Genomic DNA, 16787 nt, shown 5'->3' on the forward strand with positions numbered 1-16787 from the left:
GAGAAAGAAACAGGAGTAACTATTTACTTTTCAAGCAATTTGATCTTAAGCACAAGATCAAAAACTGATACATGTAGAAACTGGCTCTCACTGATGCATAGAGTTGTATTTGTTCCCTTACATAAAATATTAAACTTATGAAAAGGCATTTTTATTTAGTATGAAACATAATACTTCCTCTCATCAAATTACTAGCATTTAACTCTGAGTAAACAGAAGCGTTTGCATTTAACCTCACTTGCTTGGAAAAGAGCGCTGAAAATAGTGCAGGGAGGATCCTGCCTGCAGCTGCTCACATTTGTTTGGATTTCAGTGAACAGTAATGTATTATCTGATAATCACTGTACGCAGAAGCACACAGAACCCCCCAATTCCATTTAATGGGTAGGTGTGTTTGTAGTGGAGATCCGATTTTCCATGATTATTATTTTATAGGGAACGCTGCTGAAATGTTTGGCAAGTCAGAGAAACTGTGTTTATGCTTTGAGTGACCCCAGCTGTAAATGTACATGAAAAAGCTGTAACTAGTCGCCAGCAAAGTGATGAGATGAGGGTGGCAAGGTCGTGACCACCTAGCCACCCATGCTGAAACGCAGCACGAGAGGAGGGGGACTAAAGGAATAAACACTTAGAGGAAGAACTCTGAGAATTAGTTTATTCTTAGTTATTATTAGTAGTAGTTAATTGGTTGATCAGGCATCCTCTGCTTGCAGACTGCGGGTTGAACGTGCACAAGCAGTGCTCCAAGTAYGTGCCCAACGACTGCCAGCCGGACCTCAAGAGGATCAAGCGGGTGTACTGCTGTGACCTGACCACGCTGGTGAAGGCCCACAACACGCAGCGGCCCATGGTCGTGGACTCCTGCATCCGGGAGATCGAGGCGAGAGGTTGGTGAGGGTTTGGAGCTGTCAAAAGCAGCAGGCGCGAGGAAATATAAACAAGTTGAATGATATGGCAAGGTGGCACAAAATTGCGTGTTTGCRCTCGCTGAGGAGAGGAGGAGAGAAGGGCTCTTCTAGTGGAGGTGATAAATTGCTTTGTATCGGCTAGTGAAATTAAAGTGTGGCATTTCATAATGCAGTTTACTGGAATGCTTCTTGAAAAACATGTCAAAACATGTATTATGTTACACTTTTGAAAGGGATGAACTTTAAAGTGAACTTTAAGTTCGTGGTTTTGTGTCCTTTTTCATTACTTTTGTTTTCTTTTAGCATACCTAGGGACACTCCTAATTTGGGGGTAATCAGTTTAAATCAAGCCTGTTATTAATAACCTGTCAGGGCACTTGGGAAGGGAGAGCACAAATGAATGGAAGTCACTGAGCCAAATGAGGGCAYGGGCTGCAGCATTTTGGGCTGTGCTGCAAACTGCTCCAGGCAGCATCATGCACAGGACACCCAGTCTTGGCTGATGGGTCACAGCCCAAAGCCCAGGTGATGACAGGTTTTGTAACACAGAGAGGCTTGCAGGCCTGAAGAAATGTCATATCCTCTGCAAAAAAACTATCAGATCACGCATTTTTGTTTTTGATAGCAAATGTATGTGTCRTGGTACCCAATAAGCCAAATTTCCTCAGTTAGTCATAGCTTTAGCACAGAAATCTCATAATGTTGAATTCATGGCATCGCAGTAATCTGCATGGCAACACACTGATACCAGCCATAGGGATTTCACAGACGCACATCATCCCCCGAAATGGATCAAAGATTTACTGTTAAATCCCCTGCACTGCTCTGTAAATCTCTGCCAGGATTATATCAGCATCGCAGGGACACAGGGAAAGAGTAGTTGAAACTAAAGGAGAAGAGCGTTACTGAGTAAAAATGAAACAGCAGGAAGCTATGCTGCATTTAAGAGAGAAATACCTGCTTGTGCATTTATTAAGAGAAATCTGCCCACTGTCACTTCAACATCTCTCCGTTTCCTTAATTGCTGTGGGGCTATTCATTTCTTTCAAAATGCTGATTTTGTTCTTAGGCAAGCAAAGTGCATTGGATGTAAGTTAGCCTGGGGCATGGTCTACGTGAGGAGCTCTGGATTAAAACAAGTGCCATCTGCCTGACTGTGTTCGGGAATGGCCAGTGCCCCAGTTGGGATRGCTTGGGAAAGGGAGAGCAGCTCTGCAGCAGAGCAGGAGCAGGGCAAGGGCTGCCTCCATCACGTGCGTCGCTTGTGTCCAGCTMAAGGGTGACAGCAAAGCTGGGAGCAAGGGTGATCGTGGGGGAAGGCTTTCTCTGACTTGCATTGCTGTTCATCGTTAAGCAACCTGCAAGATCTTTAAAGCTCTCCTAATTGTAGATAAGTGCAGGAACATCTCCCAGATGAAATAAGTACTTCATGATAATACTGCTTGCCTTAGCATTAGCAAATTGCATTTTCCATTAATATTGCCAGTTATGTTCTGAACAATATCAGAAAATACAAGTTTTAAAATTCTTTAATCCTTCAGAAAACAAATTTAAATTAACTTGATTCTTCCTCAAACGCTCAGAAGTTTAACATAGACATGAATATTTTTGCTATACTTATTAGACCTACATTTACTTTAGCTTTGTTTGTTTTGAGACTAAATGTTTTTTGGTTTTTAAAGATTACCAAGAACTTTATATTGCAGGTTTGAAGTCTGAGGGCCTCTACAGAGTTTCCGGCTTCACTGAGCACATCGAAGATGTGAAAATGGCCTTTGATCGAGGTATAAATTTAAAAATTTTTACAATTTTTTATTGAAGCTTTCAGTTCGAGGATTTTCAGTTATTTTTGCATTTGCATTGGGTACCATGATAATGAAATTGGTATATATGCAGAAATACAGAAAGCAGCCTGTCTTTTCTGATTTCCTAAATAAAACTACAGTACATAAGAATAAAATGCTTTTTTGTATTTAGAAAGAATAATTAAATACTCAATACTCAATAACTAAAGGCAGGCAGAAAAGCTGCAGGTTAATTGCTTAACCCAGCAACACTTTCCAGGTCCCTAGTTGAAGTGTGAGCCTAGATAGGACCGGGGGAAAAGGTCTTAGTCCTGTTTTAGCATACTCAGTGTTTTATAATATGATGAGCTGTTTATGATTTTAAGAACTAGGAACTGCAGCCTGGGACTCGGTCTGCTTGGGGCCTCAATCTGTGCACCCTTTCCGTCTCTGCACAGGAACCCAGAGGTGTCCACTTAGGTGGATTAGCTGTGCAGCATATGGAAAACCTGTGATGATTTAAACATCGCCTGTTAGTCATCCTTGCTGTCGTGGGAGCCCTTCTGGCTTGTTTTGGCCCATTACCTTAGCTCTGCTCATACAAGCATTCCTTGCATACAGGATTAATTTTAGGTATATACACAAGCACTGCAGAGCTGCGGGAACTGGTGACACACTTTCAGGTGCAACATTTCAGAAGACATGTCAATGTTTGTCTATTTTCCCATAAAGAATGTCTGCTGTCCTGCTTATTTTTTTATCAAAAATAACCTGTCATGTTAGGAAAAACACTATATCATTACATATACATGAGTCAGGCTATATATGTGGTGGGGCTGCAGTGCCATGGGGCAGGGACTGGTGGCCCCAGGCTGGGCTACAGCGGTCTCTGGGACCCTCAGGGCCCTGACAMATTCTTGTTACCATGCTGGATAACTGTTTTGGAGACAGATTGCCATGCAGATCCCCTTGGCAAAGAAAAACCAGCCGCATAGGTGGGAATTCCTTAAGTGATTTCATCGAATAATGAAACAACCTTTGAAAAAGGTGGCATATTTTATAATAGCRCTGGGTGCTGCAGTTGTGGACGTATGGGGTAGGATGTGGCTGTTGTGCTGGGCTGACGCTCGCTGTGTGGCAGCACCACGGAGAGGGTGACACAGCCCCCACGTGTCCCGTGCTGCTCCCTCCAGGCAGACCTGAGCTGACAACATCCATGGTCTCCCCTGCCRAGCATCCTAACCTGAGAGTTAGATCTCAGGACAAGAATAGTAGCCCACAGTGCATTATTTTGGTCCAATAAAGCTGTGGGACTTACTTTTAAAACTGGGAGAAGTTGGCCTTCCTCGTGCCTAAACTAAGGCTCCCGTCCCAAGCCGGCAGCGGGTAAACGGCCCTGSTGTAAACAGGAGCTGGGCCCTCTCACACACTGACAATGTTCCATTTTAGTGCCTTTTATAACACGAACGAGGGGAATAATGTGGGTTTATCTCATGCTGTGAATGCGGGTGCTGTCGGACAACAGTGGCAGCCTGTGAGCATTGTTGGGCCGCAGGCCCCCGCTCTGCGCGGCCTGGCCACAGCGGGGCCCTGGTGGCGGGGCCGCCCGCCTGGTACTGCACCCTGCCTAAAACACTGCGCGTTAAACAGCGCCCAGGAGCGCCGAGGCACATCCTAACACCTGCTCGCGTTCTTCTGCCTGAAAACTTAGTCYCCACACCATGGAAAACTCCAAGGAAGGTGAAAGACTTCAAGGTTAGCTTGAAGAAGGGTGTGCGATGAGAATAGAGCATTAGGGAACAAGTCAATGAAGTAGAAGTGTAATCCAGTATGCAGAGGGTAGGACTTAGGCTTTAAGAACGCAATATTGATTCCATTTCCTTCTCTATTAAACTTTTTGGCTATTTATGTGGCTTCCAAAGTGAGCTGAAACCTTTACCGAACAGAAATTAGAACTTTGATATCCATACTTCAGTATAACACCACAAAATATATTGAAAGACTAATCTAACAAGAAAAGAATGGCAAGTTTGGGGAAGAATTGAGTTTGTAAAGCTTCAATGAACTAAATATTTGTAACCTAGTATAAGAAAGGCTGCATCAACACATAGCCATTGCAGTAATATTGAAAGTGCCTAGTACCATCTGTGGAAAGTTATTGTACTGAACAGTTAAAAAGACAGGTGTTGAAATACCATATAAAATATAAGTAGTTCATACAGCCTGTCAGTGCAGATGTAAAATATGGCACCCCTTTCCCTGCAATGAATTATTCTTTCCTTCTTAGTACTCTGAATTTGACGTGTTTGAACACAATACAAATCCATGAATTTGGGGAAGACAATGAAAGGAAAAGAGAAGACAATCCAAAATATACCAAAGGGAAGAAAACATTTTCCCTTAGATACCCACTGCAGAAGCATAGAAATACTGGAGCAGGCCTAACATTATGCTCACTGTAAAGAAATTGTCAGTGTGTTTGCAGTGGATCTATATTTGTCTCTGAGTGAAGAGAAAAATCTTTGACTCAGATGTTGCTGCCTTTTTCCTGCAGTAAGCAAATAGATAAATAAGAGAAATGTTTGAAGTGCATTTCCCATAGGCGAAGTACCCCTTTAAGGGAGCATGCTGTGCTGCTTTGTAAAAGTGCTAAATAAATAACACTTCCATTTAGTGTACTGGTGACCTGGATAATAGATGCAACCTTCTCCTTTACTCTATCTGTTCTGCTGCAGCTGCTGCCTCCTTGAAGGTATCTGTTTTCAGAGGAGCATTTTGAGTGCTCAGTGTCCATCAATTAAATGGAGCTCTCTGCACAGCGCTTTATAGCACTAATGCAGCCGAGCCTGGAACGTGTGGATTAAACAAAAGGTTGGGACAGGGTAAACATTCTCCTAGGGGTTATTGATGCTGTTTTAAATTAAATGCTGATGGATGTATTCAGACTGCTCAGCTGCATCAAGAAAGGCTGCTTGTTTTAAACACTTAAGCGCATAATCTCCTCTTGATGAGAACATGTAGCGCTATTAGTCTTAATGAGAATTATGTGCGCACATTGGGCAGGACACATCCCTTCAAGATTAATGCCCCAGGTTTGTATAAAATGTCTGCAATCAATATCCACTGTTTTAAGGCTGCTGTGGAAGCGCTCATCACCGTTGCAGGAGCAGYGCATCAAGCACACCAATGCACATATCTTCATCAGGGCATGTCTACAAGCGCTGGCTGGCGTGAGACAGGCAACGGGGGCATTTACAGCGTGTCAGCATCTCGGTGGCAGCAGCCCAGCTCGTGCCTGGAGCTCCTGGCACGTGCAAGCAATCGCTTCCATCACACCAGCAAGCCCGACCTTGGGTGGCCCGGTTATCATAGCATCCTCAGGTTTTTATGTCTTCATCCTTGCTGCCTCCTGCGAGGTTGTTGTGTTACCTTCACTGTGCAAGCGAGGAATGGGAGCTGAGGAGCAGAACTGGCCTCAGAGCAGTTTGAGGAAAAGCTGGGAATTGCACCCAGGTGGCATCGGTCCCTGCTCGAGCAGGACCCTGCCCTGAATTCCTAATGGCAGGTGGTAAAGGGACAGGCCCAGGGAGGGGACAGCAGAGTTTCTCAAACTCCAGAAGGAAAAATGTGGGCATCAAGGTGTAAGATAGAATGGAAACACAATGTCATTCAAATGTGAAAAATCATTTTATTACAGGTCGTTCTTGTAATTTCACATCTTGCAATCCTGGGGCCTATTAACATCAATTATAAATTTCAAACTGGGGATTAAAAATGCTCTGTAAAGGAGTTTTGACTTACTGCATTACAATACCTGGCTAATAAAATATATGTCATTTTCATTGCATAATTCATTTATTTAGCCATTCATCAATTATAGCTGTCCATGTTCATGTAAATGAAGTTGTGGCCCACATTTCAGAATACTTTCTGAACCTAGATGCTAGAGCACTTCTATTTAAATTCAAATCTTTACTGTAAACAAATTGAAAAAAATAGGAAGACATGAGAGGAGAATCAAAATAATAAGGCAGATATATAAGATCAGCAAGAATAGACCGGTGCAGGACTTACGCTGGTCCAGGACTGGTCCAGGACTTATACAGGACTGGTGCAGACTGGTGTCTACTCTGAATTTTGCTTCTCGTCTCCTGAGGGATGTTGGAAAGTGATGTCATTTTTCTGTGCTTCTGCTTCCCAAACTGAAATAAAAACAGTGATTCATACTCCCTTTGCATCATGAGATCTGCAGATAAAAGATACAACATCAAAGCAAGCTATTAATGGCTTATTTTCAACATGGAATGAATGGGCCGAATTCAACACATACATTATTCAGCATGGCTTTTGCACTCAACACTAACTCATCATATGTGAGATGGCACCCTGTAGATATAGTTGATAGTTGATGTAGTCACCAGCTTATCCGAAAACGTGAACAAATAAATTATTTACTAAATGCTAAGGAAACTATCATTTCTCATTCATATACTTGCGATTTTTCAGCAATACATTCTCCCTTAAGCTTTATAAATGCTTTCAGTTTGTTTTTGCCTTGTCRGACTGGACGGTAAATCTGAATTAGAAGCCTAGCCTTGTGTCAGTCAGAATTAGACTGTTTTCAAAAAGATTCCTTTCTCCTCTTCCAGATGGTGACAAGGCTGACATTTCTGCCAATATGTATCCAGACATAAACATTATTGCTGGAGCACTGAAGCTTTACTTCAGAGACTTACCAATTCCTGTGATCACCTACGACACCTATTCCAAGTTCATAGATGCAGCAAGTAAGTATTGCCTAGCAATTTGTACGGCTCTTTAATTATATTTACTATTCATAAGATGCTTACATTGAAGAAAAAGCCAGTAAACTGAAAACAAGGACACTGCTGTTCATTACTTCCCTGCCGTGTGCTTGGCTCACGTGAAACTTTCCTGACTGTTGACACAGCAGGGACCAGCTACAAGTGAAAAATATGTGAATAAATCCATAGGGCAAAAATAATTCATTAGTTTCAGCAGGTGTGGTTTGCCTACAGTCAGTGAAGCTGCCCCTTGCCTTGGGCTGGGGCTCTAAGTGGAAGTGTTCACTGGAATCAGCACGACAGGGCACCCCACAAGCACCCACTGCACARTTTGGGTGCCTTCCCCATTAGGACCCTACGGCTCATAACCCATATCAGGTAGGATAGGATATCAGGCAGCACTGAGCTCTGCAGAGCCAGCAGCAAGGGGTGCACACTCTCAGGGAGGGAGAGGGCAGCAGCGTTGATCGCTCTGCTCCTCAGACAAGGTTGGCAGAGAGCAAGAGATGAGATTTGCCTCCGGTCCTGCTCCCCGGGGCGCTGCTTTCCGTGTGATGATAGTCGCTCATGAAAACTCGGCAGATGCAATTGCATCAAAATTAGATTATYGACGAAGATTTAAGAGATCTGAGATCTCTAAGAAGTCGCATGTTTTCATCTATACAAGTGTCATGAGAGCTTTTGAAATGACACGTGGACAGGCAACAGGATCRGCACCGTATGTACCTCTGCTGACTCCCCTTCTGACTTACCCACCACCACAGATGCACCTCTCCTGCCCACCAGTGCTCCTTTCGCAGCAGACAAACTCTTCTTGCTTGTCACTAGTCTTATCAATAACATGGTAAGAAGAAGCAATTCCTCTCATGTCAATCAACCAAGCTGTTAAAATCAGAACATCAAGCTTTTTATTCTTCTMATTCAGACACTTGGTGCCTTTTTTATTAGAAGTCATGCAACAGATGTAACTCTTAGCTCAGTTCACAGCCTGGGAATCTATATTTTTCGTGTAAAATGCATTTAAACCTCGCTCAAATTTTCAGAAAGATTGCCAAACAGTCTTAAAGGAGCACCAGTGGTCTCAGATCACTGATATATACCTGYATATTCAAGTATATTCAGACATCTTTCTTTGCTTACATAATGTTGCAGTGTCTTTAGCAAAACTTTAATTTAGCTCAGTGTATTCAGGCAGTCTCCAAAGCACATGTCCACACCGCATCTCTTCTTGAAGGCTACGGTAGGTAATCTCATCTGAGTTTTTAAAGAGTCAATTCCAGACAGGGCATTATGAAGCAGTTATGAAACTTAGCTATGGTAGATACACCAACCTTTATCTAGATATCCCGACCATAGTGGTAGAGTGTTGGGTGGTCTTTGTTGCTTATTTTTAAGTCTATTTTTGAGGCTGCAAAGGTTGCTGATAAGCTCCTTATTTATAATTTTAATATTAAGCCCTACAAGTACAGTCAGTGGCTTGTAAATGATCCCATAATAATAACTCAGCTTCCTGAATTACTGCCTGTTTACAAATGTGAAGTTGTATTAACATTGTTTGTTGTCTTTCAGAAATCTCCAATCCTGATGAACGACTAGAAGCAATCCATGAAGTGTTGATGTTACTCCCTGCTGCTCACTATGAGACACTTAGATACCTAATGATTCATCTCAAAAAGTGAGTTAATTGGCAAGCACGAGAAGTTTGGAGAGCTTATGAATTTTCTACTTTGAAAGAGAGATATTGCAGAAAGTGCAAATAATACTCCATTGAGGCACTGCCACTAAAACAATTAGGTTGCAAATGAACTGACAACCTGTAAATGCAAATAAGCTGTGTGCATATATAGCRTAGTTCCTTCTGTCAGCAAATCACTGTGAGCGATGAAGAGTTAATTCAGATTTGTCACATCTCTCTGAGGTAGATAATATCTGAAAAATACCAGAATGGTAGTTACTTTAGGGATGTCTTAGAAGTGCCGTGGCAAGTCATTTGATCGTGCTTTGTTTCTTGGCTCTCCTTATCTCCAGATTTGTCCTCCTGAACCATAACCCTAAAAGGAAAGAGCTGCCTGTTATTAGTTGTTTGCTAACATCACAGTTAAGCCAAGAATCAAGAAGGGTCTATTTTTATACTACTAGTAAAAAGCTATACAAGCACTTAACAGTTATTTCATATTTCTTTCAACTTCAAACACACTTTGCCTTACTCATGTTCCAAAACTTCTTTAGTCATAAGGGATATGAAATTTGCAAAAGTGTTTAAATTCCATTTTGAAAGTGACTTGGGAATTCAGTGCTGTATTTTTTAAATTTTTAGCTATGAATTTTTAGCTAAGCAAATTATGAAGTGCACCAAAGAGAGATAAGATGCCTCACCCACTCATTTCAAGAGAGATTTTTTTTTTTTTCAAAAGCACACTAAGGCCACTTTGCTATTTTGAGCATCTAGATACTTCCTAAAGTCCTGCTTGTAAGTTTTTGAATACAGAAGCTGAGTAAAGACTGATAAAGACTGACATTATCATTTTAAAGGTGCCCTTCCCTTAAGGATGTATTGCCTGATGTGTGCCTTTTCTGTCATTAATGTTTATGAGATACTTGGAAACAACAAAAAAGAGGGTAAGGGAGAAACAAAACTGTCCACCTTTGTCACGGCAAATCTTTGATGATCCTTTTTGTCTGTACCATTACTTGTAATTGTAATTACTTGTAATTACTTGGCTACTAGTGGGGTGTTTTCTGTTTTTGAGACAAATCTGCCTTATTAGCACTGACCCAGAAAAAAAAAAGACATCAACTCACATAAAACTGCRTTAGAGACCTTCTGTGAAATGCATTTCATGCTTAATCAGGTTCTCATTATGCAGAGACTTCTCATTTTGAATTGGCTCCGGTYATTATGCTGAGTAATTTTTTCTTTTGATGAGACCTGGGCATGCAGGAGCTGCTTTGGACTCTGCAGCAATGAGGTGTGTAAGCACCCCCTGCTCAGCACATAGGCCTGGACAGTTCAGGATGAGCCACATGGGCCCGTGCAGACTGTGGACAAGCCGGGGAGCCACGTACAGGATCAGTACCTGCATGTGCTGAGAACAAATTTCTAAAGCTGAAGAGTTGACTTGCTTTTCTTTTTCTTGGACTGCAAAACAGGCATTTCAGCTGTTGAGCTGAACTGCTGTTGAGACAAAAAGATCCAAAGAGCTGATTAATCTTTCCCTCTCAGATGCCTGGAAGTCAAGTAATGGACTTCCTTTGATTTTCCAAGTTACAGTTTTCAGCATCAAGTGGCTGTCAAATCCTGCACCTACTCCTCCTGAGAGATCTGAATGAGACAGGGAAAGCTCCTTTAAGTTGAGGACATGCTCTTAAGTAGTTTAAACACAAAGCCCCAGCTCCAACCCCATAGATCCTGCACAAACAAAACACGCACTGATGTCAAAGAGCCTGTTTGGGTAGAGACTGCAGGATCACAGCGTCTGCACTGGCTCTGTTTCGGTAGGGAAGAGACTGCACCAAGTTCTTGTCGTATGCACTTCATATTTCTTATCAGGAAGAAGGACACTAAATCCAKATCAGTCAAAGAACAATGAGCTGTTTATTGCTTTTGAAACATAAGTATTTCCTTTCCTGGGTCTGTTTATTGTCCTTCTTCCTCCTCTATTGAAAGAATAGCCCAGCCTAGTCCAGAAAAATTGGCAGAAGATGGTATCAGCAATAAAATATGTGCCAGCCAGTCAATTAATTGTTTGCAGTTTAACTTGCAGAGCAATCATCTTCAGTCCAATAGGAATGTTCTTTCCGAGAACTTTTTACTGGAAATTGGAGCAAATATAATAGAAAAAGAAGCCTCCTGTGCAATGAAGTACATGCTCAGGAGGCACATGTCACTGCATGGCTGCATCTCTGCTGCACACAGACACAGAGGGAAAGCAGAGGAGTTACTCACATGTGCAGTAGTGGCAGGGGCTCRGCAGAGCCTGGATTTGCCTTCTGCCCCTGCATGCATGCGCTGGGAAATGCTGAGGTGGGGCACTAGCAGGTTTCTGCCCTGAAAGCCAGCAAGAGCTGTGTTTCCCTGTGCTTCTCCTAGCCACTGTTTGAGGAGAGCTACTAGTAGAGGCAAAACCTAATTTTACTTGGACCTTGCAAACAAGGGAAGACGAGGTTACCTCCTTTGCTTTCAGTCTGTTTGCGTTCCCCTGGTGGCATGAGGAAATCCACTGTCTGCTGCTATCAAATGAGAATGGCTCTGGCCAGAGGCAATCACAGCTATTGCCATGAGAGCTGCCTCCAATACCAGCCTGGCAGAGGAGCTGTGCTGGGAGGACAGGTCCAAATTGGCCTGTGCTCTTCTTAGTAACAGGGGACCGTGACCTACAAAGTGTCTGGGGCTGTGTCTCTGTCTGCAGTGCAAAAACGCTCCTAAGACTGAACACAAATGCCAAAGGACTGCTGGAACAACATCACTGTGAGCCAGCTGTACTGCTGGCATGAAACCCTGCTGCACACCTTGCCTTTTACAGTAGACTTAAGGGTTTACTTCTGTGCAGCTTCGTCAGTCTCTGCTGCAGCCTTATAGCCCATCTGTCCTTGTCAGGGGGAAAAAAACATCTTGGGCTCCTTCCCAGAGGTAGCTGTGCTCCCTGTCAAGGATAGACAGCATTTGTAGCCGTCTGACTTCTAGCTGGATACAGGCTGCCTACAGAGAGATCAACACAGGCCCTAAACTGAGTTTCCTGATTGCTCCAGGTTTCAGCCTGCTCCTAAAGTACAGGAGTAGCAGAGTAACTCAGCTGTTGGTGTAGTGGTGTAGCCCAAGGTTGCCAGCAAATCCAGAATCCATATACAGGTTCCTGAAGGCCAGCAGTTAAAAGGAATGATGAGCCCATACTGAGGAAGCCCTTGTCTACCCCCAGTGTGATGCACATGGAGTCCCAACATGCCACAGAACTAGTTACTGCAGGTATGGGAATGCTCTGTACATCGTAATTTAAACTGTGATTATGCTCCTCAAAAAAAAAAAAAAAAAAAAACACCTCCAATTCTCATACCTTGGATGTTAAGCACATGGTCAAATCACCTAAGAGTCGCAGGAGGCGGTGTAAAGGTTCTAGGAAGGAAGTAGTTGAGTGTAAGTAAAAAATGTTACTGAAAAATGCCATTATCTAGCAATACTTGATATGAAGCGGGACTACAGAATAAAGATACAATATGTTCTTTTGGCAAGTAAACAGCTACTTACTTTTCTTTCTTTTTTCTTTTCTTTTTTTTCTATTTTAGGGTTACTTTGCATGAAAAGGAGAACTTTATGAATGCTGAAAACCTGGGAATAGTGTTTGGGCCAACTTTAATGAGACCTCCAGAGGACAGTACCCTTGCTACTCTGAACGACATGCGGTACCAGAAGTTAATCGTGCAAATATTAATAGAAAATGAAGATGTTCTCTTTTAGCCCAATAGAGGCATGTCTTCATAGCCATTTATTTTGGAACAGTTAGTTTGAAGGAAAAAATACATTTCTTTACAATTTTTAAAAAATAAAGGAAAAGTTCCTTGGCTGCACTTCAATTTCTGCAAAGTTGCAGATAAATGCCAAAATGCTTAGGGAAGGCCTATGTCTCATAGACATATGCCTCTTTGTAGAAGGGAAAAAAAAAGGTCAGAAAAAATCCTCTTACCTTGTATCTTTTGCCTTGCCTCAGATGTATATTTGTTTTGAGAAGTTACAAACAATTTTATTGTTAACTTATTAAGAAACACAAAACATATTTTAATATGGCTAGAGAAGCAAAAAGGTACTTAATCAGTGTTACTTGTATACAGCTATACATTTTCCCTTGCCATAAGACATAATTATATATGTCAATTGTGAAACAGAACCTATATTATAAAGATATTTTTACTTTACCTAGCTGAAAGAATGGCATTTTATTTTAGCAAACTATAAACCAATGCGGTGCATTGATTATTTTCCACATAATTCCCTCCTGCATTTTTGCTATGATACATTGAAAACAGTTACCACTAATGCAGTATTAGCCTGACATACCTCTTTCATTGCAGATGTTGTAAAGGAGAATTCTTTCCCTATGTGTATTCCAACTTTCTTTAGGTTTCTTTCTTTATATTTTAGGCACTGGTGTTCTAAGATTGTATAGTAYACTTTTAGGCATTTGCTCTTTCTGAAAATGTATAGTGTTTTGTCTRTTTTTTTTCCTGTTTTTTTTTCTCCCACGTCAAATATGGTATTGAGAATTTTCAAAAGTTCTGGTGTCTTGGGACATTGTCTTTGAGACACCGAGAGTCCTTGGTGTCTTCAAAAGTCCATGGTCCTTGAGAATTTGTAAAAGTCCATCGGTTTCACATGCCAGATTTTTCTTGGATTGCAGTAATATGTAAGTTAGGTGATGCTGGGACACTGGATATTTTCTGGCCTTGTTGAAAAGTTAGCACTTTTTTGGGTTAATTATGAAGGATTCTTTTTTCTGTAAAAATCAAGCTATGTTTTGTCATGTTTCTGTATTTATAAACGTACAGTAAAACTGCTGAAAATGTAGGTATTTCTCTTGAATGTGTTTCCTGATGGTTTGTTTTTTAAAAAACAAGAATGTGTAAGAAATGTGGGAGTTGGTAAATTTAATTATTACCAAATTTTAATATGTTTCTCCCCTCACAAACATTGACCTACAGAGTTCATAGTCTAACTGCAACTTATTCCTAATGTTAAAACTGTTTCTCAGCATGAGATGTTTCTGCAAGCATAGCAAATCAGCATACTTTACTACCAAACTCAATTTCCAGTACAGAAAAATATAGAATAATCCCTCATCTTGATCATTTGAATCACATGCTTGGTAACTCAGTGATGCAGTTTCCTGAATTATTTCAGGGAGCGCTTGTTTCTATTCAAATTGAAAAATATGTGTAACTATGATAATGAAGGGAGGTGAAGGGTATTACTGTAAATTTGTTGTCTTCTAGAGATATAACTAAGGGCTAGATAGATTAACCCTGACTGCAGAGCAAATGCTAAATAGTCTGAGTACCCAATACTTCTATAGATCCTCCTGAATTGTACAGGACTATTTGTCGTAGGTTATGTACTACTTAATACTGTCATAAAAAAAATGATCTGGAAATGGTTTTATTTTGTGAAGTGAAATATGCTTTGTAATTTATGATAGTGTAAATGGAAGGAAAATCCCATTAAATGTGTTAAAGAGTTCTGCTGTCTGTCACTCTGATCACATGGCGAACTGCCAAAAGAAAATCAATTGCTAACTACTGCCTTGACATTGCTGGAAACTTCCCTGCTTGGAAAACTTAAAGTAGTTTTACTGAAGGTCAGCAGTTTGAAAATGGTATTTAGATGTTCACACTACCACAACCAAGTCTATAAACACTTTTCTGAGGTCATTCTGAACCACCTCTGTGTAAAATTTCAAGCAAGCAAAGAATCAAAACGAGAATCCAATGAATTCTGTATTGTTGAAGACACAAAGTTATCATAGCAGTTTTACACTTCCTTGAGTGCAGACATTTGACTGACAATGATTGTCATTTTTTTCTGTTCAGCTCAGTAATTTATTGATTTTTACAAGGGGTTTGCTCAAATACTGGAACTATATTTGAGTACCCTTTTTGGTTTTGCGGAAAGACGTCTAAGTCTATGCCATTTCCCTGTAGCAAACTGGTACTTTTGACATATTTCACAGCCTGGGAYCTTTTTCACATATCCCACCCCAAGAATTCGATGATTGGACAAAACAGGATGTCCAGAAACAACCATATAAAGTGTCCATGGAGGGCAGAAGGTTCTAACCTGTTCCTCAGAGGAAATAGTATGATCTGCATCTTAAGCCACATAGATCACATGAGTTATCAGTATTTGTCCCAGGTAACTAATAGGGAGTGGACATCCTTAATGTGGAAGCAGAAGGATCTTATCCCCTCCGTAGCTCATTAGCGCTGCCTTGTGCTGCACACACTTCATCTCCAGGGACAGCCTCACTGTGGCTGTCGCGGCTGCCCTGACATCTGAGATCTGGCTGTGCAGCCTTGTCTCTAAAACAGACTGTGTGCTAACGTAAAAGGCAAAGCGTATATATCTTTAATGCAAGCCTACAAATGTAGGAAGCTCTTGTGTCTGACTGCATTACACCAGCTCCTCTCCTTCCTTCAGAGCGTTCAGCAGAATGTTATGTGTATTATGTGTTACCYCTCTCCAGGCACTGCTAGAGTAGAAGGAGCCATTTGAAAGGTGATTCAGGAGGTTGGGCTATAGCTCGTTTAACTTCCCCCGGAGGTCATTTCACCTGAAATGACACTGGAAGCAGGTGAAATCTCCGCACGTGACTGTGCTTGAACCCATCTGGCTGCAGCTGAGTATTAGGCATGAATTTTGCTGCTCGCCTGGTACTTGAGAGGCTGTTTCCTAGTGTGCTGCAGCCTCGGCAGGGCTGCACGGCAGGCATCACCGTGCTGCGCTGTGCTGTCCAGCTAGCCCCATCTCCTGGCACGCAGCTGCTCTTCCTGTCCCCATGGCTCATCCTCAGAGCTGCCAGGGTCAGAGGGCTTCCCTCTCGTAAAGCAATAACATCTTGGCCACGCTTAGTAAAACATTGCATAACATTATGATCTGCAAGGTAACAACTTCTCAAAGTGCATGAAAGCAGCTGAAGTCCCTTCTTTACCCAGAGTTTTTGTGAGGCTAATTGCTGGCAGATTTAAATAGTTTGAACTGCAGGTAACAATTATGTGAAACTCTATATATATATATAAAAAAATGTTCTGTGAAAACAATGTGGTCTGCTTTTCTAGAGACTGTATCCCACACAAATCCTAGCCATGCTGTCTCCCTCATGCCCGCAGTACAAATACACAGTTCTCCTTACCCCAATTCCTTAGCCTCCCTGCTGCATAGCTTGTAAGCACCACGCTGGAAAAGAGACAGCATATGCTGTGTCTGGCTCCAAAATGTGCGTGCACTGAGGAGGCAGCTGGTAGACAAAACTGAGCAAGGAGCTGTTGAAGGCTTTCCTCTGTTGCCACTTTGACTTGAAGCTTCTCTACCAAGACACCAGTTGTCGTGAAACGTAATTACTTCTCTCCTGCTGTCAGATATCATTGCACTTTGACAAAGGATTCAAATGCTACTGGGGAAAGAGGAGGTTTTGCAGGGAAAAGAGAAAAGGAAAAAGAAAAGAAAAGAAAAGAAAAGAAAAGAAAAGAAAAGAAAAGAAAAGAAAAGAAAAGAAAAGAAAAGAAAAGAAAAGAAAAGAAAAGAAAAG

The 16787-nt window shown here is 41.7% G+C and overlaps 1 protein-coding gene across 1 annotated transcript in view; it reads left to right on the plus strand.

The window, feature by feature from the left end:
• CHN2 (chimerin 2) overlaps positions 1-14630 on the plus strand; it is a 150623-nt gene extending 135993 nt beyond the window's left edge. Inside the window, exons 9-13 of the mRNA XM_026050796.1 lie at positions 714-887; positions 2615-2692; positions 7342-7479; positions 9067-9172; positions 12778-14630. Of these exons, the coding sequence (XP_025906581.1) occupies positions 714-887; positions 2615-2692; positions 7342-7479; positions 9067-9172; positions 12778-12949 (668 nt within the window). The 3' untranslated portion in view covers positions 12950-14630. The remainder of the gene's footprint in view (positions 1-713; positions 888-2614; positions 2693-7341; positions 7480-9066; positions 9173-12777) is intronic.
• Positions 14631-16787: the final 2157 nt, after the last annotated feature.

This window comes from Nothoprocta perdicaria, unplaced genomic scaffold, assembly GCF_003342845.1.
Source record: "Nothoprocta perdicaria isolate Ctin4 unplaced genomic scaffold, notPer1 scaffold_70, whole genome shotgun sequence".
In the NCBI taxonomy this organism is placed as follows: Eukaryota; Metazoa; Chordata; class Aves; order Tinamiformes; family Tinamidae; genus Nothoprocta; species Nothoprocta perdicaria.